Source organism: Cydia pomonella, chromosome 10 (genome assembly GCF_033807575.1).
Source record: "Cydia pomonella isolate Wapato2018A chromosome 10, ilCydPomo1, whole genome shotgun sequence".
Lineage (NCBI taxonomy): Eukaryota > Metazoa > Arthropoda > Insecta > Lepidoptera > Tortricidae > Cydia > Cydia pomonella.
In genome coordinates, this window is record NC_084712.1 from 14,412,025 (window position 1) to 14,437,285 (window position 25,261).

Consider the following 25,261-nt stretch of genomic DNA (forward strand, 5'->3'; position numbering starts at 1 on the left):
TTGGCCAGTTTTTACATATAGTTACAGTTACATGTACGAATAGTTTACCTGAAATTGCATTTTCTGGAATTTAAATACATAGTATAAAGTATATAAAATGTACTTAACCCTATACAATTTATAATAATAATAATAATAATAATTTAGCCTATATACGTCCCACTGCTGAGCACAGGCCTCCTCTCATGCGCGAGAGGGCTCGGGCTATAGTCCCCACGCTAGCCCAATGCGGATTGGGAACTTCACATACACCTTTGAATTTCTTCGCAGATACAATTTATAATTTTATTATTTCATAATTTCCGAGTTAAATACCTGCGACTTACAGATGGACATGTAGAACTATGGATTTTACCACTTTGGCTGCGAAACCTTAAAAATCCATCTGTGAAAGTTCTTCTGTTTATAGGTAGTTCTTCTACATAAATATTTTTTTATTACTCATGTGGGAATAATCTCTGAAATGGCCCACTTTGTTGTTCTAAAAAGTGCGCAGAAAAACGTTTCGGCTCTAGATCACTGTACTTTCTAAGCAGGTTTTTTCTTTATTTTCCATTCTGATAACTAACTCCCAATTCAATAAATATAAATAATGATATTTTTATCTAAATTCTTAATTTAAAGTACCCTCAAGAAATACTTCTGGAGTTTAAACTAAGCCGTGTTTTTTTAAAATGCACATGTATTTTACTTTCCCCGAATTCGAAATGAAATGTAGAGGGTTTGACTCGGGTGAAAAACACCATTTCAGTCTCGGACTATTGGCTATATTATTCGGAACTCAGTGAGTACCTCGAACTAACTGGACAGGAATCACCTTTCATCCCTTGGTTACCAATCTACTATTTTACCTTCCTCTGGAGTGTGCACATCCTATACCTACTAGAGCTATATTGTGAATTAAGCAATATTAAAGAATTTTCCAACTGTAGGTAAGGTACCTGTAATGAGTATTTCCTCATAATTTTCCAGTGGAAAAATTACCCCCCCAAGACAATGAATAATGTATAGGTATGACTTGCTTTAAGTGCTTATTTTTATGAATGACTTACGATCGGGTAACAGGAAACTTAGACCTAAGTATCTTTTAGTGTCTCTCAGACAGTGCTTCACCGTACCTACTCATTTATCTGCGGTCTGGGTCTTCCTTAGTCATAAGCACAAGTCTAAGCGGTAAAGATGATGCATTTTGGATTAAAGGCTGCTTAAGAAAATTAACTTATGGTATTGATGTAAAGTAAATAAACTATATAATCACTATATAATTTTCAATCAATTTTTCGTGTTATGGCTCCATCAAGGTGTTGATGATTCTGCCAATGTCGAGGTTGGATAAGACACGGCTAGTATATGAATCTTATTACGGTCATAGACAGTGTAGACATCCGAGTGCCCGTCACTGTCCTAGTACTTGTCATATTTTTAAAATTACGTCATTAGCAACAGAGTTGACAACAGGGTGTCACTGTCAACCATTGAGGATGCTAATCCCTATAAGTACTTAGAACTTTTTACCAGCAAAATCGAGGGATTAACAAAGTGAAATATTGACATCGATACGTAGGGACCTCAATTCTATAGAAAATACTAACATTGTTAAGAGGAAACGGGACGCCCGCTTCTCCATAAAGTTGGATTTAATATCCAATAATAATGTTAATCATAACAGAAATCATTTTTACCCAATTTGATGATTGTCAACCATAACTATGCCATTCGTTTGATTTTTTTCGATACCTATTGTAAATATTGTAAGAATTGGAAGCTTTAAAAAAATGTTTTTCGCTCCTAAATCTTATAATACGTAATCAAATGGGCATAGCTATAGCTAAGATACATTAAATAGTGTAAAACATTTTCTATAAAGCCAATATCCAGGGATGAAAATGGGAACTACGTTTGTACAGAGAAGTGGTCGTCCACTATCGCCTTAAAGATGATAGCTACCACGAAATAATAGTCTCCCATCTGTACCTAGCGATATACCTATTGCGTAATATTAGCCTGGTTTTTATTTCAAACCAAATAAATAAAATGACTTGTAATACTAGAGCCCTTTTCGTTTGAGTTTTTCATTCATGATTTTGTTGAAAATTGATTTCACGTTTTAGTTCCTATAACATGCATCCACGGTTAATAACAAACATACTTCAACACGGGCGTGGTTATCAGAAAACAAAACTTGAAAATCTTAAAGTATAGTAATGTTTGCAAATTCATATTTGACAAGTTTTGGAGCGTTCCCTTTTAATATTTCTATGGGCTACTCAAACTGATTACTATTCGACTGCTGGGCCCCATTTCTCGAATGGTATTATACTAATATTATTAGTCCACGAACTGTCAAGTCGTATGGGTTACCATGGCAACACACTAATAATGTTAGGCCAATACTGTTCGATAAATAGCCATCTGGTTGTGTGTGCGTTGATGTCATTGAATATATCTCCATCTTTCTTTAGAGTCGCGTGCATGAAAGGGACACAGATAATAATCGGTATTAAGCTATTATGGACATAAGTATAAAGGGTAGTAAATAAAATGAAACTTATAACCTTCTTTCTTGAATCGAACGCCGTCACTTGCTGTGAGGCGAACAACCTCTTCTCTGATTTCGATGCCCTGGTTCATCTAAGATAGAATTACGTCATTAAACGATGATATGTCGCCGTTGTGTCGCAGATATATCGCCATTATGTCGCTAGCATGTCGCCGTTATGTCGTTGTTGTGTCGCCGTTATGTGACCATTATGTCGTTATATCGCTAATACGTCGTCATTATGTCACTGTTATGTCGTCGTTATATAGCCGTTACTTCGCTATTATGTCACCGTTATGTTGCTAGTATGTTCCCGTTATGTCGCTAGTATGTTACCGTTACGTCACCTGTCACCGGTAGGTCGCCAAGATGTCGCTAGTAAAGAGTATAAAAGGCCTGTGAGGTCCTTGGGCTGGCATTCATTCTTCGACCATCGGACTAGCAGTGTCTCTGGCTTTGGGAGTAATTCTGGTAAAAGAAGTTTCTTTACTATTCTTTCTATTTGTTTGTTTTTGCTGGGAATTATCCTGGTAAATTTAAACTTGTAAATTGTGTCTGTGTTTGGTTTTACGGGGACAATATCGTCGTAACGCTAAACTTAGAATATGGTGGAGATTCTTTTATTGTGAAGTTTTCTACACTGTGTCTTTCCGAGTGCCGCCACGCTATGCAGGGACAATATCGTTGTATAGCTGGGACTTAGAATTATGTCTGTTTGATTTTGCGAAAAACAATTTTCGTAACGTTAAACTTTGATCATGGTGTCTAAGGGAACTTCATTTATTTTTTTTTGTTTGATTTTGCGAAGAGCTTTGTTCATAGAATTCAATTTAGATGTTTTAGAGCTTTCCTAAGGGGTGACTTTACTATTTTATATAGCCAGATCACTGTTTATACTGACAGTTTGTCCGTCTAAGCGGCTCCACCTACCTGTGGTAAACGGGAGGCGTTAGGAAGTCTTTTGCTCCAAGTTGAGAGTACTTGGCGTGTCTTTTATACCAACATAAGAGGCGAACATACTCTTCCTAGTCTCAAAATCAATCTGTTAGATGGGAGTGAAGTGAGGGCATCACAGGAAGTGCGTGCCATTGGGAGTAATCTCTGCTCACTGAAGTCTGCAGTAATTGAGGCTAGGTCTTGTATTAAATCTATTTCTTATATATTTCGGTGCTCTGGTTCATGCTTGTGCTGGTTGCGGGGAAAACTTCTGTCGTGATTGATACCAAACACAAAAAAGGGTTTAGTCATGGTAGGGTTTCCCGTGTGGCTGGTGCGGGTGTATGCGAGGATGCTGATTAATACCCATAGACACGCTAAGGTAGCTTACTCCTGCCACCATGCCCGCGGGCGCAAGGAGGGGAACCAAGAACACTGGTTTATAGGTTGCATTCTCGGTTTCGCCTGCCAAACATTACAATTTAGACTTAGAGTCACACTTGTGTATGTTCCAAAGCACTAGATCCATGGTAGGAGTAAGTACGATCTGTGATCTGGGCATACTAAATTAGGGTCTAAGGGTAGGATTAGGGTAGAGTCACACATTGTTTTAGGGCTTCTTTTAGTTTTGGTATAGAAAACTGATATGGTAGGTATATATTTCTCTTTTAAAGGTTCAATTGACGTGAGACTATGGTTTTAATATCTTGTACTAAAGAAAGAAAGTACTAAAGGTTCAATTACCTAAATCTTCCAGAATTATAATTTATCTGAGTAGAAAATTAATGTTATATTTCTAAAGACTTAAATACAATATTTTTCTATCATATTTCTGGCTTTTTGGTGTAGAGACGAAGTACTGAGTATTGCAATCAGGTTCTAAGTTATACAAAATCAATTCTTAAATATCAAGCTGGGTTTAGGAACACAGACTATTCTGGAAGTGGTTTATTTTAGAGACCCTTTGACAGGCAAGTGCAGTCCATTGGTATCTTTGAGTGGAATAATAGTCACCCTGATATTTAATTTTCATAAAGCATATTAGACAGCAAATAAACTTGTAATTCGTTTATACATTTATAAAACCTAAAAATATCCTGAACACTTAATAGGTGTATCAGGATTTTAGCAAAAATATTTTATATTTATATTATCATATATGCTGCAATACCTAAATACCATTCTAAAGATTTAATAAAAATATATTTTATACTACATCAAAAAACTCATCGACTTTTCTGTTTCTGTAACTTAATAAAATATGCTTCAAATTATTCCTTATCAACATAATAAATTACTTAGTACAATAAATATCTGATCCGATGTTAACATCTAGGTAATAAATAAAACGCGGCTCGCTTCAAGGAGTCCTAACTTTTAACTAGACGATCAGAAGGCCAAATTACCTATAGTTGGGATAAAGTTTTGAGGTAGAAATTTAAGGGGCGGACACATGTATACGTTTAGGTGGGGTATGGTTTATTTAGGGATTATTAGTTTCACATCTTTGCCATTTTAAGACTCTAGGGTTCCCATTGTATACAATAATTCGTTCGTTTCGTTTTTATATTCAGGCACTAATAATATAAAGGATACGGTATTATGCCTTCGCCGCTTAAAAAAATCAGACATTATAAATAAATAATAATAAATATTATAAATGGTATTATAGAACATTATTACACAAATTGACTAAGTCCCACAGTAAGCTCAATAAGGCTTGTGTTGAGGGTACTTAGACAACGATATATCGTCGGGGATAGTGCAATACCGCGCAAGTAACAAAGTCGTAAGAGTTCGAAATTCAAGGAATGTACAAGGTAATTGGACCTTACTGCATTTGTTAGTTACGCGGTATTGCACTATCCCCGACGTTATATAATATATAAATAATTATAAATACTTAAATACATAGAAAACACCCATGACTCAGGAACAAATATCCATGCTCATCACACGAATAAATGCCCTTACCAGGATTTGAACCCGGGACCATCATAGTACGGTCGCCAAATCTCAAAAGCCCTCTAGAAACACGATTTAATTGACTCGGCTCGGCCTTACCCACAACCGGTATCAATGTGTTCGGACAGTTCTCCTGATCACCGTACATGCGGTAGTAATGCGGAAAAATGGTGGAGGGGATAGTAATGACGTCACAAAGATGGCGGCCGGACCTATTCTTTTTGGCGGTGTATCTCGAAAACCACTAAACCGATTTTAATCATCGAGGTGTCAAATAATAGCTTATATTATGGAGATTATTTCCTTTTCTACAAACATTTACGTGAAACCTATAGGAAAAAAAATAATCACAAAAAACAGTTTTTTTATAAAAATTTTTTTTTTTATTTTGTAAAAATCTCCGTAAATATTAGCATTTCGCAAATTTTGTTTAATATAAAACATATTGCTTCATTATCAAGGAATATAATGAGCCTTAAAACATACAGATCGAGTAATAAACAATGAAGCTACACTCATTTATTTGCGCATGGGTAACGATAACTGGCTTTTACCGGTCGAAACTGTGGTGACTGTTACGATACGTATTGAATGGAATTTATAGAGTATCGGTTTTAATTACTGAAATTATAATGACAATTATAAAAACCAGACACAATAATGTTACCTTACTTCGACGTTTAGTCTCTTTTTTCGTCTTAATCATAGGTAGGTACATATTTCTTTTTACTTAAAAATTTTATACAGGGTGAACTTTTAACCACCAGTCATACTCTGCGCAGCGACTTTATAGGTCATACTGAACAACTTTTACTATTAGTAGTCCCCAAGCCGCTCCGAGGCCAGATTTAATTGACTCAGCTCGGCCTTACCCACAACCGGTATCAATGTGTTCGGGCGTTTCTCCTGATCACCGTACATGCGGTAGTAAAGCGGAAAAATGGTGGGAGGGGATAGTAATGACGTCACAAAGATGGCGTCCGGACCTATTCTTTTTGGCGGTGTATCTCGAAAACCACTTAACCGATTGTATTCATCGAGGTGTCAACTAATAGCTTATATTATGGAGATTATTTCCTTTTTACAAACATTTACGTGAAACCTATAGGAAAATAATAATCACAAAAAACATTTTTTTTTATACATTTGGTTGGTAGGTTTGTCTTATGTTTTAAAGCAGTAAAATCTTTCAAGTCGAAACACAGTATAAATATACATTTTGTTGTCTAATCTAAAAGTATGATGTTCATTGTTTTAGACTGATTAGTGATTACTGAATTAAATAACATGCTATTTGTTATTTTTGTTTTATTTTTTAAATCAGGTATTAATTTATTCACTATGTATCACTATACAGGCAAAATGTGTATCATAGTTGGTCTGTAAGTACTTACTACTTGTGTCGAATATAGGTATAAGATGAAATTTTAACCACCAGCCATACTCTGCGCAGTGACTTTACAGGTCATACTGAACAACTTTTATTATGGGACCAATGCCGAATCACGCAAGAAAATTTGGATCTGGAATGACACCCACTGGCTGTGCCCTACCACACAAAGCGAGATGACATTCACAATGCCCATACCTCTCTTTTGGACGTAGTTTAAGGACGTACACGGGTCCATGACGCATGCTCGCCACACCGCTGCTTAAAATAAGCTGACGCACCGTAAATTGAACTGCGTAAAAATCGCAAAAAATATTACACGGAGATCTTATGGCAGACACCGTACCGGTGACGTAAAAGACGCAACTGTTTTGCGAACAAAAAAGATTCGCGTGAAGCACGTCACTGCGATTCCGTACCGTCACCGTTTTTTAAACAGCGGTGTGGGGAGCATGCGTCAAAAACGGTACGCATACGACGCGTCACTGCGATTCCGTATCGTGACCGTTTTTTAAGCTGCGGTCTGGTCGCACCTTGTATTGTATTGTATTGTATTGTATTCGGGCGATTTTTCCGCAACTCGACGACTTGCGCCTATTTTGCGTGATATGTTGGGGGTGGGCTAGTCCTGCCAGCCCAGCTCCTCGAGGAATCCTATCAAACCTTTGATGTTGAGTAGGACCTCGGGGAGGTCTCTCGGAGATCCGAGATGTATAGCCCTGTATGGAGTCACTCCGCTGCATTCCAGCACCACGTGAGAGGCTGTTTCTTCTGTCTCCATGCAACCTCGGCACAGGGGACTGTCTGTGACACCTGTTGTGAAGAGATGTTTGTTAAATAGTCCATGACCTGTTATGACACTGGTTACCATACTCAGTCGGACCTTCCCTAGTTGCAGGAGCGCCCTTGTGAGTTTTCCGTTGATGCCAGGCATGGCTTCTTTTGCCTGTCTGCATCCAGTCTGGTTCAGCCAGTGTTCTGTGTGTAGTTTCCCTGTACGTGCCAGCAGCATTGAGCGTACCTTGCTAAATGGTATCGGAAGAATCGGTTCCGGACCAATCGCCCCCGCATTCGATCCTTGCCTGGCAAGCTCGTCCGCAGCATCGTTACCTCGGGATCCACTGTGTCCCTTGATCCATTGTAGGGTGATCTTGTTATTATGACATACCTCCATTAGTCGTTCGTGGCATTCGTGTATAAGTTTGGATGTAACTATATGGCTATTTAGAGCCATTAAGACTGCTCTACTGTCGGAGAGTATGCGGATGGAGGATCCTACTACCTTCCTTGCAGTGATGGCAGCGGCCGCGTTTATGATGCCCATGCACTCAGCTTGGAATACCGAGTTATGGGCTCCTAGCGGAGTGGTGATCGACATGTTCAGGTCTTCTGAGAAGGTTCCAGAGCCCGATCCGCTGTCTGTTTTGGACCCATCAGTGAAGATTCTGAGCTCCCGGGGATTGAGTCCTTCATGATTGTCGTCCTCATATAACTGTATTTTGTACCTTTTATCGAAGATAGCTTGTTTGTGAATCCGGTCCGTGCCTGACCTAAGCACTGGAAATTCGTCATACACCTTTTCCAGGCATTTTGTGTGAAGAGCTCCTGTGATGTTAGAACATATCTTGAGGGTTCGCAACCTTACCGCTGAGAGACTGGCCTCTTGCTGTATGTGTAGGTGCAGCGGTGGAAGGTTTAGCATGACCTCCATGGCTGCAGTCGGGGTAGACCTCGTGCAGCCAGTGGTGGCCGCGCATGCGAGCCTTTGAAGTCTTTGTAGTTTGTCTCGTACGTTGCCTAGGTTTGTTCTTGGCCACCAAACCAGAGCACCGTAACAGAGTAAGGGGCGGATTATCGTCTTATAGAGCCAGAGGGTAATTTTCGAGTTGAGTCCCCACCTCCTACCAATCATCCCTTGTCTATCCGTTTGTTGATGTGGTTGTTCCAATTGAGTTTATTGTCGAGAGTTAGTCCTAAGTACTTAACTTCATCGGACAGCTGTAGCTCAGTTTGGAAAAGTGTTGGTCTGGTAAAGTTGGTCGCACCTTTATTTGGGACAGTCAAAATTTTTTTCGCGATTTCGGAATTGGTCCCATAGTAAAAGTTGTTAAGTATGACCTATAAAGTCGCTGCGCAGAGTATGACTGGTGGTTAAAAGTTCACCCTGTATAACATTTTTAAGTAAAAAGAAATATGTACCTACCTATGATTAAGACGAAAAAAGAGACTAAACGTCGAAGTAAGGTAACATTATTGTGTCTGGTTTTTATAATTTTAATTATAATTTCAGTAATTAAAACCGATACTCTATAAATTCCATTCAATACGTATCGTAACAGTCACCACAGTTTCGACCGGTAAAAGCCAGTTATCGTTACCCATGCGCAAATAAATGAGTGTAGCTTCATTGTTTATTACTCGATCTGTATGTTTTAAGGCTCATTATATTCCTTGATAATGAAGCAATATGTTTTATATTAAACAAAATTTGCGAAATGCTAATATTTACGGAGATTTTTACAAAATAAAAAAAAATAATTTTATAAAAAAACTGTTTTTTGTGATTATTTTTTTTCCTATAGGTTTCACGTAAATGTTTGTAGAAAAGGAAATAATCTCCATAATATAAGCTATTATTTGACACCTCGATGATTAAAATCGGTTAAGTGGTTTTCGAGATACACCGCCAAAAAGAATAGGTCCGGCCGCCATCTTTGTGACGTCATTACTATCCCCTCCACCATTTTTCCGCTTTACTACCGCATGTACGGTGATCAGGAGAACTGTCCGAACACATTGATACCGGTTGTGGGTAAGGCCGAGCTGAGTCAATTAAATCTGGCCTCTGAGCGGCTTGGCGACCGTACTATCAGCTTCGTAGGCAGGGTCACTACCCACTAGGCCAAACTGGTCGTCAAATTAATTGTCACATTAATTGCATTGTGTTAGTTAAGGCTACATTTAAATTCCCTTTTTAAATCGTTTCATAGCAACTACTGTGATGTGACGTTGACCATTTCATGATCCACGAAATGCTACGACATAGGTGCATAAGTAGGTGCCTGCGTTTAAGTAGCCGATCCGTTTGTAGCATTCTTGATTGTGTTTTTGCACAATCAAAAGCATAGACGTCACTATTTTGCTTTATTAACCTAGACTACTTACTAAGAACGTGATATTTTGTTTTGCAGCCCGGCGCCGGCGCCGGTGGAATGCCCGTCGCTGGAAAACGGCGACAGTTACACACAGTCAGAGTTCCTGTCGCGGCTCGCGCACGAGTGCCGCTACGACCGCCTGCTGCTGCCCACATATCAGACGCCTACCGACGTGGTGTACGTGCACGCCAGCGCCTATGTCTACTTCATCCAGCCCGCGGAAGCGCATGATTTGGTATGTAGCGCCGGAGTTAACTAACCGTTCCTACAATTGTTTCCTGTCTTTGTCAATTGTAGAATTACAATCTACTCGTAGTCTTAGTTCCTGTCGCGGCTAGCGCACGAGTGCTTTTACCACTGCCTGCTGCTTAGGGTACGTAGCCAATGCGCCAATCGTCCACGCTTCGCAGAGAACGAAATGCTACTGTCACTGTCGCACTAATATAGAAAAGTGATAGAGAGAGATGAATACACTACGCTACGGAGCGTTAACAATTGGCACGTTAGTTAAGCAACCAGATACCAGACGCCTACCGACGCCAGCGCCTACGTCTACATTCTACATCATCCAGCTCGCGGAGGCGCATGATGTGATAGCGCCAGAGTCTACAAATTAGGTATTACAGCAATTGTCTGCCTATCTATGTAGAAGCAACTCAACTTGCAGTCGTAGTTCCAGTTGTGCCTAGAGTGCCGCTGTGCCTACTTCATCCACCTCGACGGAGTTCAATCTACCGCACCTTATTAGCCCCTGAACTTCACCTTTAACCAAAAATCGACAAATAATTGACATAGGCGACTACTATACTCGTACTTAAATATTATAAAGCGTATTTATTACTTAAAAACTATTGAACTTTATTTTTAGAACTTTTTATGCTTTATTTTACCTACTGGTGCACTTGAATAAATTCAAGTTCCACAAAATACTAGAAAATAGCTATCAGCATAGTTGAGTCCAACGGACATCCGGTGCCATTCTGACAGATACACGAGTACCTAAGCGCATGGAACGCTACGAGCCAGGCATGTGCGACATGTGCGTCCTACCTACCTGCTTAATTGTAGGTATTAGTGACTATTATCAACACAGCCATACACCTTCTACTTAATATATAATAGCGAAATATCTTTTTCAGAACTTCAAATTGCATTTCCTCCTGCAATTAAGATGGACCGATGCTCGGCTTGCCTACGCTCTTTACTCCCCTGAGCGCACCAGAATCATCGGCGAAAACGACCTACGGCAGCGGATATGGGTCCCCCACCTGTACATGTCCAACGAGCAGTCGTCCAGCCTCATGGGGACGGACAGCAAGGATGTGCTGATCTCCATAGCACCTGATGGCGAGGTGCTGTTCAGCAGACGCATGCAAGCCGTACTCTATTGCTGGATGAACCTGCAGAAGTTCCCGTTTGACGACCAAACTTGTTCGATGAATCTCGAAAGCTGTGAGTAACTGAGTATCGAGTATACAGTTCTTGTTTTATCCAATGTCCCTAAATTCCGCGAAAGATAAACAATTAAACTTAACATTTTTGTATAGGCCAATACAGTAGGTACTTTAGTAGTAAGAGTAGGTCACAGATTAACAACAATTTACCTACAGATTTTGTATGACGTCATACCTACTAAAAAGTAAAATATATATCAAAGTTGTATTTTAAAATTCTATTAATAAATCTAGGTACTGTAGAATAGTACTAATTTACTTAGTTAAATTAATTATTAAGAAAAATTTAACCAGACACGTGGTCTCTGCCTAGGAATTTTAATGTTGCAATACTTGTACTTAAAGAGCACTTTTGTTTGATTTTGCTTTAGATAGTTGGTGAACATTTGTATACCTAACTTTAGGTACCTGTACCTACTGAGTACATAAGAGGGACGTAGTGACTTGCATTATTGATTAGCATTATATTTTCAGGGAAATACAACGCATCTAGTTTGCGCATCATGTGGGAAAGAGACAACCCCGTGCATCTCTCATCTGAGCTGCATCTCACGGAGTACTCTCTCATTGACTACTGGACCAATGAATCGGTCGTTCGAGGCGATATTGTAAATATGCGGCTGGGGGGAGGTAGATGTAATGTCCTTTATTTATGTTGGTGGCGTCTTTACAGGGTGTTGTTACGCCTAGATGATACCTGCCTACACATGCCAAGACGAGTAGTTGAGTACCTTCTTAGGGTGCGTAGACAAAATGCAGATCGTTTACGCTCTGTAGCATAGCTGTGGGATATGTGGGATACCTATCCCATTACTCTCTCAAATATAATCTCTATTACTCTTCCATATTAGTCCGACAGACCGAGGATTTTTCGTTTTTTTTTGCAAACCCTGGGATTTAAAATATCGGATGGAAGCAAAGACTGATTTTCTCTAAAATATCATGTGATAAATCTGTTTAGTAAGAAAACCGTAGCACTCGTTACGATTGACATCAACTAGCAAAACTGTAAAATTAATTAAATACTGACTATCAAGGCTATAACTTTAAAAGGTGACTCACGCCAGAAAGGTCCGAGTCCAGACCGAGGCATCCGACACTTCGTTTTCTATGACGGGTGATACATGGATAGAAGATAGATATAGATAGAATACTCTTTATTGGCACACCTCAGTAAAAAGGTACAAGAAAAGAAACAATTGATTAAATGTAGAGGTAGACAACAGGCGGTCTTATCGCTAAAGAGCGATCTCTTCCAGACAACTGGGTAGCGGGTGATCTGTGATAACGCGATGCATTTTATAGACAAATAAGTGACGGACGCCTTGGCCCGGACCCGGACCGTCCTAGCGTGAGTCGTCCTTAAAGCAATAAGGCAATAGGTATTTCCTTGCCCCCTTCCATCAAGTATACAAGTAACCATAACACTAAAAAAAATTATACCATGAAGTCGAATCCGAGCGATAATCCCTACCATCTTTAAATAGTGTTAATGAGTAGGTAGGCAGAATGATCATCTATCGGACAGGTTATGAACAACACCCTCAGCTTATTAGGATTACATACTTTAATTTGTTCCTAACAGTCTCTTCAATTTTCAGCTGGAAACTACAGTGCCCTAAAGTTCACGTTTAAACTGGGTCGAGAAGTGGGCTACTACCTCATGGACTACTTCATTCCCTCCATGATGATTGTCGCCATGTCATGGGTCACCTTCTGGTTGCAGGCTGACGCCTCTGCTCCTAGAATAACGTTAGGTAAGATATCATAAATAGATAAATAACTATTACGAGACTATTGTCTAAAATAACAAACATTGAATAAAAAACAATAACAAACAATATCAGATGAAAAATGCCTAGCATCGCTTTTACTCTAAGCTTTTTGCTACATTCACCTTCCACTCTCATCACATACAGGGGAATAATTTTACTTTCCTCCATCCCCAAAACCAAAGTTTAAATTGTTTTTACAAGTTTTCCTAACGGTTATGCATGTTAAACGCATGCGGTTATGCATGTGTAACGGTTATGTCTCTATTTTGTTACAAGTCTTATCTCTCTTACAATCTGAAACTTTTGTGGGTTTAGTTATCTATAAAATGGTCTTGTTGTAATTTCTAGGCACCAGCACGATGCTGTCGTTCATTACGCTGGCCTCCTCACAGGCCAAAACGCTGCCAAAGGTGTCCTACATCAAGGCCAGTGAAATTTGGTTCTTGGGTTGCATCGGTTTCATCTTCTCGGCTTTAGTAGAGTTTGCATTTGTTAACACAATTTGGCGAAGAAAGTAAGTAGCCCTGAAATCCATCCAATTTTAAACAAAACTTTAATACTCTTATTATTTTGGTTCACAAAGCAAGATCATGATTTAATAATTTATGTCCTTTCCTTATATTTGTGGGCAGGTAGTCTAATAATAGCCTGACAAGATTCTATTTGGCCTTCGAAATTTTATCGAAGAATAAATAGAGAATATAGATTATAAACGAATTTACCCCAAAAATGCTAAAAAAGACTCCCAAAAGTGCAAGGAAAAATATTTAGAATACAATAAGATATTTACATCACAAAAGGACGAATAATTGCTTTTAGTGTTCCAACACTCAACGAGCTCAACGAAGGTGCGGAGTGTTAGGGTCGGCAACGCGGATGTTACTCCTCTGGGTTGCAGGCGTACATAGGCTACAGAGACTGCTTACCATCAGGCGGGCCGTATGCTTGTTTGCCACCGACATTGTATAAAAAAATTAAACAATGTTTTGAATTTTTCGTTGAAATTAGCATATTTGACTAGCTATTTGTAGCGACAATATCTCAGGGCCAAAAATAATCTTGCCTGGCGTTAATATGTAAATCTTACCTACGTTTATTTAATATCATATACGTTTTTCAGGAAAGTAGTCAACCTGAAGAAAGTGAATAGTAAATACATTCTGAAGAGCACGTTAACGCCCCGGCTTGCTCGGAAGGAGCTCCAGAAAGAGCTGCAGGAGTCCTCGCCGCAGCTCACCAAATCGCGCTCCTGCTCGTCGCTGCAGCGGGAAACCAGCGCCGACCCGGCGGGCCCTGGATTTAATAATTACCTCACTGTACATGTAAGTGCACCGACTATCAGATCTTTTTACCTGTAGTCACCTATGGCCAAATTTTTAAGCCGCGCTCCTCCTTGTCACTCTAGCGGCAGACCATCGCCGACCCTGCAAGCCCTGGCTATAATAACGACATCACTGTGCATGTATATAAATCCTTCCAACAGTGACGTCAGTGACCGCAGTTCTCGGTCTTTAACTCTTTATTTACCGCTGTATCTTCGGTGGGTGCAGTTGCCTCGACTACAGAAAATAAAGTGTTATAAAATAGTAATTTGTTAAATTTGTTTGAAAATAGTCAGTACAAAATATAAATGCTGACTGATGGTACGGAATCGATTGAGTCTAATCATATTTTTTGTTCATTTTCACGCGTCACTGGAGTTTAGATTGAGCAAGGTGAAGTACATTTCATTCAAATTTGTAGATTTAGTTTGACCCCGTAATAGCTCTTAAAGTGAGTACTTATGTACCTACTTTATAGGATGGAAGATTTTGTCGCATGCACGAAGAAATTTGTCCTCGAGACATTTACATCTCCTTGAAGTCCATACATACAAAACGAGTTCGGTTAATAAAAAACGCAAACGTTTTTAAAGAAATTGATTTAATCTCGTTAATTAGTTTGGTTAATTACTTGACTGTTGTAAATGTTGTAGTAGTTCAAGGTTGTATCATTTGGTGTTTTTTGCAATAGGTGAAACCGAATGGAAAGTTCTAATAGCTACATTTTAATAACATTTCCTTTTCCAGCTACATTTTAATAACATCCTTTTTATCGTGTCAGATACAAGTAAATTTTGTAAAACAGCTATTTATATGTACAGGAATTTTTAAGGTGTCCCAATAAGCCCTCTTCGTATAATGTGGGTACCTTAAATCCAACTTTAGGTGAGGTACCTACTGTGTACATATGTAACAAACCATTTTCCTCGTTTCCAGAGTTTCCCGTCCGCCCTGAACTTGCCGACGATCACGACGCAGAGCTATGACGAGCTGACGGGCGGCGCGCCGCCCAGCGACGGCTCCGACGAGCCCAAGCACACCTGGACCACCATGACCCCGCAGGAGATCGCCACGTGGATCGACAAGCGATCTCGGGTCCTCTTCCCCTTGCTGTTCTTAGTCTTCAATATTCTTTATTGGACCTTCGTGTATTGCCTTTGAATACGTCGATTAGGAAATTTTGGAACTGGAGGTTGTAGGGTAAACTGCCAGTATTGATACAACCGATTTTCGCCTTTACAGACTTAATATTGGATAGTGAGTGTCACATAATGGTGACGAACTTTTTAATAGATAAGAAACGGGTTTAAACTCGAATATAGACACGAAAATCAACCGAGGGGTATTTCGCGAGAGTTCTATCTAGTCTAGACACATGGAAGAAAATGAGAAATACCCCAAAATAACTATTTATGAATGCGGGAATAGCACGATGCACGATAATGTTTAATAGGTTACTGATTACGATTTACGTTAATTGTAAATCTAAATCAGTAGTTTCGGTAAGAATATTTTGTGTTAATGATATAAGATATTGTGATATGAATGCAGCATCGTTTAAATGTAATCAAAACGTCAATAAGCATAAACCAGAGTTTTACATTGGTACTGGTTCCTAAATTGAGAAGTCTATAGAATAAACAAAGCCGTGAAAAAAAAAGTCTTACTTATAACGATTCCGTGGGCTTTCGATTCCATTATTAGAGTAAAAACTTTGTATTCTCTGCTATTATGAGATTGTTTATCATAAACTGTAAAAAATACAAGAAAAAAAGTATCTAAGGAGTTAAATATTAATGCTATGGCCATATAATTTATACCCAAAGATTTGTTGTTCCTTATGTTTCACAAATTTAGAACCCTTGCCCAGTAGATTAGGATAGTTATACATATTTAATAACATACCTAACAGGTTTTTTGTGGTTGAATTATATTGCGGAAAAGGTAACATTTCAAATGTTAAAAAAAGTGTGATTAAGTACCTATAATGTAAAAAATTGTGAGTTTGTTCAAAGTTACCCCGCATATAGCTACCAAACCATTATTTTATCATATATTTCAAGAATTAAGTATTTGAAAAAGTGTTTGATCCACTAAAGTACAAGACAAGCATAGTTGATTTATCTGGGGTAAGGGAAACACTAGCGTAGTAGGATTCCAATTTTTGTCACAGCATTAAATATCAATTTTAATACATTTTTATAGAATTTATGTCACTACATTATAATTTTAGTTTAAATCAATCATCATAAAATCCATTCCAATGTTCCTTTGCCGGGGCAAATGTATGGCCCGTTGCCATAAACGACAAATTAAGCAGGGGACTAAACGTGTTTTAACAGAAACGACTAGTCTAGATCATTTACCAGCCTGTATGTGTAACTGTCAGTGTCTATTTAGATACACGTTTATATTTAGAGCGTTTCTCTTTCCCCTGACATTAACTATTATAGTATGTTATTTATTAAGAGTATATTTATGTTCTAAGTCCGATTTATACATTTGATTGAGATTATTAACACCCAGTCAATGACGTAGACGTAAGTAGTATATAATATTGTGATCTTTAGATAGTCATTTATAGCAAAGATATTTTGTCATTTTATAGTTGACGTAAGCTATTTTAATAAAATTTATTATTAATGTATTAGGTACATTATTATTTTTATTTCAATTGCTACAGATACAGATTATATCCTGCATGGCCTATGACATATTATAAACCAATATGGGCTTATCTTTCCGTCTTTCGTGTCATACTTGTTACAGACGATGAAAGCGTGGCCTTCATAGGATTGTTTGTCGCACGGCCGAAGGGCGTAGCCAGCCAGTGAACTCAGGGAGGGGGGGTGATGGGGCAAGTTGACATCGCCGGAAGCCTATGATGGGGGGGGGGGAGATTTGCATGCAAAATTTGCTCTTGAGGTCTTGAGCCCCTCTGCCTGTACCTGCCTACGCCCACGGCATGGCCGCTTGATTTTATGAATCCTTTAACCAACAAAGACGTCAACAAAGCGTGCAGCTACAGCCCAGAATCAACCTTCATGCATCCCGACAAGGTTCTTGATGACGCGCCGCATACGATAGACGTGGCGTTAAAAGGGTTAAGGCATATGTAACTTGACGTAGTAGCCTCAAAAACAAAATATAACTACTTCACACGAGAAAACCAAGACAGAAAGACAGTTGCCTTCGTCAATTATCATTTATCATAATGATAATGATAGCGTGTGTTTTAAATAAGCAGGTACATACTAAAATAAATTATCATTTATATCAAACACGTAACAGAATGTTAATACTTTGACGTAAGTCCTAGTCCTAGGTCTTAGTAATTAATCTACCTACGGGAAGTGTCAGTTGTTTAATCAATACAATGAAGACAAACACTACAGAATACATTTAAACAACATTTATTAAAATAAACCTAGCAAAACGTATAGCCGAAATATAAATTGAGCCGATTGGTTATAAAACTTTATCTTACGAATAAAAGTGGTGAGAAGTGGTTTGCCGCACGTCTCGTCCATATAGCGGGAACAACTAGTTATGATACTTTGTGTTTCTGGGATAATATTGAGACGTTATTAGGTAAATGAAACTTGTTTTCAATACAAATTGGCTTTACTTTGAAATTAACGTTTCTTTGCATATTTTATTTTTTTAAGCAAAGGACTTCAAATGTTGAAATTGGAATGCTTGTAAAACATATAAATTCAATTTATAAAAGTGGGATCAAGATTGTTTAGTCCAAGTAGGAACGTAAGCAATACCGGGAGTTAATTGTTTTATTGTCCTATTATAAAGCGATATCATTCATCGGCTCACTTTATTTTTCGCCTACTATACCTACGTAACGTACACAACAAATAAATAGGAACAACTTTGTAACTTAAATGCCTACAGCTTATATGTGTAATGCATGGAAGGAAGATAGAGGTAAGCTCTTTACATAAAGCCCCCTTTGAATGTTGCTGTGTACAGTTTACAAAAAACACATTCACCTCCTCAGGTTCACGGTTCTACCTATACATTGATGTAATTAGTACATTAAACCTTTATTAAAAATCCGGGGCTGCGGTTAAGAGAGCGAGGTTTGGGTCCCCGTTCTGGCTCATACCTAATCCAGCAAATATCGCTGGCAGTACAGCGCGGTAATGCGGCCAATATTTTTGGAACTTTTGCGCTGGGTACGAGTCGTCTCGGGGATTAACAGGGAGGCATAGGTAGTGTTAGGTTTTTGGACAAATCTTGTTGCGGATTTTATTTTGTACCTACATTTACGATGAAGCCTGTGGCGGATTATCACTTATGTAGATTGGACGAAGTTTGTTGCGGATTATGTTTAGTACCTATGCTTTTGACGAAGCCTGCGCAGTGGATTTAGATGATGGTTATGGATTCTCTTAATTGTAAGTAACTTTAATTATTTTTTATTTTACAATAAATCTATGTATTAGTACATTACATCAATGTATTTTAAACCATTTCTAATTTGAATAGAACCGCATGTATTTTATTTCGTTCGAACTCAAAACAAAAGAAATTCAACCATACTTCCTTCACTATAGATTTTAAATTCAACTGCCAATTAGTAAAATAAATAATAATTCTGCAAATATGTTATATTACAAATTTGTAACGTTTACCCGAACAACTCACACATACATAAAAGAGGGGCTTTAGCTAAGTATTAAACATATAGGTATTCATACGTATATCTAGGTACAAGCAAAATATATTTTTTTAATAGACGTGGATTGTCAACGAAAACTTTGTAGCCACAGTAAATTAAGAGTCAAAAGGCGTTCTAAAAGTTTTATTCATGTGTCGAAAGATGGCAGTAAATTTACTGTGACTACAAAGTTTTCTTTGTCAATCCACCTCTATTTCAAGTTGTCTTTGGTACAAGTTAATAAACTTTTACAATTCCTCGATTACATGTAACGAGGAAAACCAAGTGGCACGGATGAAGTAAGTACAAAATATTTTTTAGTCGTTTAAAATAGCCTAACTGGGGTATGACAGCTTTAGAAGTGTGACAGGGATTCTCGCGGAGTCCCCGCAGCCCATTTCTCGAAAATGAGAGGGTTAGGTATAAACGTAAATCTATTACTAAGAGCTTGCATGGCCGGCACCTCTATTCCAAGTATACAATAAAGTAGATTTCAATTGACAAACAAACTAGATCAAAAAGCCTTTAGAGCACTTCGTCGCTCTATTTATTTTCTTTACTTTTTCATTAGTAAATTCGAACCAGGGGGGCACCGTGAAAACCAAAATTCGCAAATTGCGGGATCTTTCTCCTTTACTCTCGAGAACTAAGACTTAATTAGAGTGAAGAGAAAATTGCTCGCAATTGACGAGCTTCTATTTTCGCGGTTATAGCCCAGATACTGCCCGTGGGTGTCTCTCGAATTCAAGTCTCACTGTATACTTGTTACAAGGGCTTTAAGTAAGTAAATGTTTTTACGAAGACAGTGAGTCACATCATTATTAGCCTCATATACAAATAGAAATTAACTCCTACGAAATGAATACAGATTAAGATAATAAAATATTTAACTATGTGACACATTTAAGCTGACGCAATTAAATATTTGCCAACAAGTAGTGCTGTTGGCAAAGTTAAGTAGTAACCAAATATGTATATAATTTTAAATTAATAGTATAATACGACCGGCAGGCGTATGATAAATGACGTTGTCCACGTGATAAAATAAACGTGACTTTTTAACCCCATGTGATTGAAAGAAACAAACACTTGTCACTATCACGCTGGCACGCAGACAAGTTCGATCATCTTATCCGTACTGAACATTAACTAAAGTTTACAAATCTAGCGTTCATATTCACGATACACCTGGGCTATAACCGCGAAAATCAAAGTTCGTCAATTGAGGGCATTTTTCTCTGTTACTCTAATTAGGCCTTAGTGAGAGTAAAACAGAAAGATCCCCACAATTTGCGAATTTCGGGTTTCGCGGTAGGCCCCCAGGACGTCAATTACAATTCGGTCTAAACATCGAGAAAATCTAGGGTACTACTGCGAAATTCGAAGAACGAAATTGCGAAAGAGCCAGCGGTTTTGCTCGCACAACGTATATTATACTACGTAAATAAACCGATGCAGATGGAGATGTACAAACTTTAAACTTCAGATTTTACAGTTATTTTAACCCTTATCTACCTCCCAGCTTAAATTATCTTTATCGGTTCATAACCGGACAACTAATTTCAACTGCCCATTCTAATGCCAGAAACCTCGTCAGAAAACCCTTATTGAGATGGGCGCAGCGTTCGATATCTAGCCCAATAAATAAAAATATTCATGCTCAATTCATACATATCTCAAAAAATTACGAGCATTTCAGATATCACCTAGAATTTTTGTTGGAGCCTGATGATTTCATTGATATCGATACATTTGAATACAATCAATACAATCATACAATACATTACATACAGTATTTGAATCAATACAATCGACTTGTTTAACATACCAACATGTATGGTTTCTCGGGACTCGAAAACTGGTTGAAATCCGCAGAAGTTAGTCGAAGAGTCAGGGCGCGGGGTCCGCGGCGCGGGGAGCCACCATCACGAGGCTGTCGTCGCTGGAATACCGCTTCATGGTCACCGCGCTCGCTTGACTGAGGACACACAGGGATATTGTTGGCGTTTTAAAAGTATGAATGTAATGTTTTATTTCCTATATTATCTGAAAATGATATATAACTAGCACTTAGTTGCTAAGAGCAGGAAGAAATATACCATAAATTGGACCTGGGGAGCCGACCCTTTCCCCCCCCCTTTTTTGAGGGGTAGGCACGGTACTATCTCGTCGGTCGCTACCGGGCCAAATCAGCTTTGTTTGACCTAAGGAAGAATTGTGTCAAGCGGCATCGCCTGAGACAAAACTTCATACTCATTGCACTTACTCAGTCTACGAATGCAAGTTAGAAAATATTACGAGGAGCTCTCCGACCAGCTCCAACATGCTGTATACAAACATCAGGCTACGGGTCACATGAGACAACATACCTGTACCTGGTCCTGGGGCGCGGCGTGGGCACGAGGCGCGGCAGGCGGTGATCGAGCGCCAGCGGGCCGCCCGAGCCCGAACTTGAACCCGAGGAGCTCTCCGACCACGTCAGCTCTGACATGCTGTACACAAACATCGGGTGACTCGGAAGATAAGAACGGACAAATACGAGTAAAGCAGGCATGTGCCAACCAATTTGGAAATTTTACAATCAAGGTATATTATATTACCTAGTACCTGTATCGTACACACAAAAAAGAAAACCTCTATAGCAGCACGCAACGTTTGGTTCATAAAATGCAAATGATTAAAAACTGTAATTAGAATCTAGCTCTGACGCTTGGTTACTGCCTGAGACTGAAAAAGGTGGTTACAATTTTGGGTGCGTGTACTCATCTTATTGTAACGTTACTAAATGTCGACTATTGAACGAATTCGTCGTATTGGTGCATACTAGGAAATGTAAAAAAACGGACCAAATTGAAAACCGGTTCTACCCGAAAAAAATACCCCAAAACCGGTTAACCGGTTAAAAACTGTTTTTTTACTATGTGAAGAAACATTTTCGTATTTTTTTTGCGTTTAGGGTTCTACCTAGATGTCTTATTTTATTTATCTACTCGTCAATTTTAATGGTTGAATTAAGACTTCGTATACCAAACTAGAATTGTGTACTTTTCACGAATGGGCTCCCACTCAACTTTAAGATTCCTTTCGATACGCTGTAGTCAACTATAAAAAATAATTACCAATCACGTGCCGCCACACTTTCATAGCCTAAACGGGCGCGGGCGCGAGTCGCGCGTTTATGTCTAAATTTTTGTTAAGATATTTACCAATTTTCATTTTTTTTTTGGTTATAGTAATTTTATTTTATTTTAGATGACTCGTAGAAAAAAAAACTACAGATCGACATAACCCTTAGATGTGTTAGTAGAATGTATCTTTATAGCCTAAGGGTTAGTGTACGCAAAGAAAAACAATTAAATAAAACTCAAAAACTAGATTAAAGACACAATAAACAAAAGAACATCAAAACACTTACAAAATACCCCGACTTTTAGGGCTACTTGTCCCTTCCTAACGTAACAGCAACCCAATATTTAAGTAGCAGGCTGTTAAGATGCTCGGCCATACACCTCAGCATGCTAAAGTAAAAAGTGACTAAGGCTGTTTATTCGTAATGGGGATGTTAGCAACCGGGACAGCTGGTGCTAGCATAGATCGTACAACGGTCACAGACAGCTCTATGAGCCATGCTTTACCCGTGTAGTTTAAATCACTGTAGAAAGAATAAGTACTCACCTAGTAGAGATAGGCGGCAACCGGTGCTGCGCATAGACATCATTGCTCTCCGTGTAGGTGGAGGCGTGGATTTCTTGCTGGTACAGCTCGTACAATTGTCCCAATTCTGGTGGGACCGCTATACCCATCTCTGTAAATAATATGAAGAGTAAGTGTAGGCCCAGTGGCGGAGCGTCCATAGAACTCGATTTCCACTGGCTTGCCCATTTGGAGACATCTGAAAACTTTATTCTAGAAATCCCAAATATATGGCCAGCCAAATAAACTTCGGCTTACCGACTAAACATTGTTGGCACGCTGCTACTGGTAAGTGCTTATTTGGACAAAGTAAAAGTAGTCATCTCTCATTAATCATATCTTATTTACTAAGGATTTACAAAAACCACAATGTTGTATATCGTATGATTCACAATATTTATAAAAAAATCTAATGAGAAACATATTAGGTATGAATATGATCTACTAGGGCATGTTGATCTCGCCGACGAGTAGGTAGGTACACTGCATGTCCCTGTTAGTTGATGTAAAGTGAGTTCTCGCCCCTCAGCCTCAATCTATGGGCAAATTGTTGACTTCAACCGGTCGCACTATAATTAAGCGTTCAAGTTATAGTTGAACGATTAAGCCTGGCGTATGATGATCTCGTCGATCTGCATCAAATGGTCTCTCCTCAATCCTCATTTATTGGGCCCATGCGGTCTGTCTATCATGCGATACCTTCAAGCGCTGGTTGCTGGCGAGTGATGATCTTGTAAGATAATCTCCGCTGCGCATCTCTCCTCTGGAACGCTAGATCTTCTCCTCAGTTCATGGACTCGCTGGGCTCGCTCGCCCTATAATACGAGGTTGGAGACAACCTGGAGGTTGGAGATCATCGCCCGACAGCGGCGATCTCCATTACACGTCTTACCTCTGCAGCGCAAGATTCTCCCCCTTAGTAGGTCCGTGCGCTATTCTTGCAACGGGAGCTCGTGTATCGTCACAATACCTTCAAGAGTTCGTCGCTGGCGAGTGATGATCTCGTCGGACAGTCTCCGCTGCGCGTCTCTCCTCTGCAACGCTAGGTCTCTCCTCCTCAGTTCGTGGGCACGGGCGGCGCGCTCGCCCTGTAGCGCTAGTTTGTCGGCTTCCAGTTCGTGCACGCGGCACACAAGGGCTAGGACTTCGCGCTCCGGACCGCTGCTGATGCGAGCAGGCAGCTCCTATCAAACAAAGGTTTATTTTAATTTTAATCAACGACACTCTGTGTATACACACATGTACACACTAGTTGCGCGTTTTTTTCGGAGGCAAACAAACACTCTAATCACTACAGCTACTGCAACTCACATGCGCTTTTGCGCTCCGTTACTAAGTTCCGCGCAGGTAGCTGCATTTTCGTTCCACCTGACGATGACGCACGACTCACGCACGTCTAGTGCGCGCTCCATTACCTACTCCGTGACTCTGTAGGTAGAATTTATACAACCTACTCCAGTTGTACGCTGCACAGTCATGTTGACTTCAGCTAGCACTCGGCGCTAATTGGTAGTTGGTCGCCTTCCACGCGGTTATTAAAGCGAGTGTAGACACATGGAGCGGGTACCTGCTCCAGCTGCGCGCCACGCAGCCGCACCTGCTCCAGCTGGCGCTTGGCGCTAGTTGGTCGCCTTCCACGCGGTTATTAAAGCGAGTGTAGACACATGGAGCGGGTACTTGCTCGAGCTGCGCGCCACGCAGCCGCACCTGCTCCAGCTGGCGCTTGGCGCTAGTTGGTCGCCTTCCACGCGGTTATTAAAGCGAGTGTAGACACATGGAGCGGGTACCTGCTCGAGCTGCGCGCCGCGCAGCCGCACCTGCTCCAGCTGGCGCTTGGCGCTAGTTGGTCGCCGTCGACGCGGTTATTAAAGCGAGTGTAGACACATGGAGCGGGTACCTGCTCGAGCTGCGCGCCGCGCAGCCGCACCTGCTCCAGCTGGCGCTTGGCGCTAGTTGGTCGCCTTCCACGCGGTTATTAAAGCGAGTGTAGACACATGGAGCGGGTACCTGCTCGAGCTGCGCGCCGCGCAGCCGCACCTGCTCCAGCTGGCGCTTGGCGCTAGTTGGTCGCCTTCCACGCGGTTATTAAAGCGAGTGTAGACACATGGAGCGGGTACCTGCTCGAGCTGCGCGCCGCGCAGCCGCACCTGCTCCAGCTGGCGCTTGGCGCTAGTTGGTCGCCTTCCACGCGGTTATTAAAGCGAGTGTAGACACATGGAGCGGGTACCTGCTCGAGCTGCGCGGCGCGCAGCCGCACCTGCTCCAGCTGGCGCTTGGCGCTAGTTGGTCGCCGTCGACGCGGTTATTAAAGCGAGTGTAGACACATGGAGCGGGTACCTGCTCGAGCTGCGCGCCGC

At 40.1% G+C, this 25,261-nt stretch overlaps 2 protein-coding genes across 4 annotated transcripts in view; one reads left to right on the plus strand and one right to left on the minus strand.

The window, feature by feature from the left end:
- LOC133522205 (pH-sensitive chloride channel 2-like) overlaps positions 1-17,183 on the plus strand; it is a 46,546-nt gene extending 29,363 nt beyond the window's left edge. Inside the window, exons 2-8 of one of the 2 annotated variants that reach the window (XM_061857439.1) lie at positions 10,022-10,220; positions 11,125-11,437; positions 11,914-12,075; positions 13,041-13,196; positions 13,563-13,728; positions 14,335-14,536; positions 15,473-17,183. In XM_061857439.1, the coding sequence (XP_061713423.1) occupies positions 10,022-10,220; positions 11,125-11,437; positions 11,914-12,075; positions 13,041-13,196; positions 13,563-13,728; positions 14,335-14,536; positions 15,473-15,697 (1,423 nt within the window). In that variant the 3' untranslated portion in view covers positions 15,698-17,183. The remainder of the gene's footprint in view (positions 1-10,021; positions 10,221-11,124; positions 11,438-11,913; positions 12,076-13,040; positions 13,197-13,562; positions 13,729-14,334; positions 14,537-15,472) is intronic. The other variant, XM_061857440.1, reaches the window with a different exon arrangement.
- Positions 17,184-17,933: 750 nt separating this feature from the next.
- LOC133522203 (kinesin-like protein KIF19) overlaps positions 17,934-25,261 on the minus strand; it is a 43,848-nt gene continuing 36,520 nt past the window's right edge. For both annotated transcript variants that reach the window (XM_061857434.1, XM_061857435.1), the window contains 4 exons: positions 23,875-24,088; positions 22,887-23,016; positions 21,581-21,703; positions 17,934-21,189 (listed from right to left, as the gene is read on the minus strand). In XM_061857434.1, coding sequence (XP_061713418.1) covers positions 21,102-21,189; positions 21,581-21,703; positions 22,887-23,016; positions 23,875-24,088 — 555 coding nt within the window. In that variant the 3' untranslated portion in view covers positions 17,934-21,101. The remainder of the gene's footprint in view (positions 21,190-21,580; positions 21,704-22,886; positions 23,017-23,874; positions 24,089-25,261) is intronic.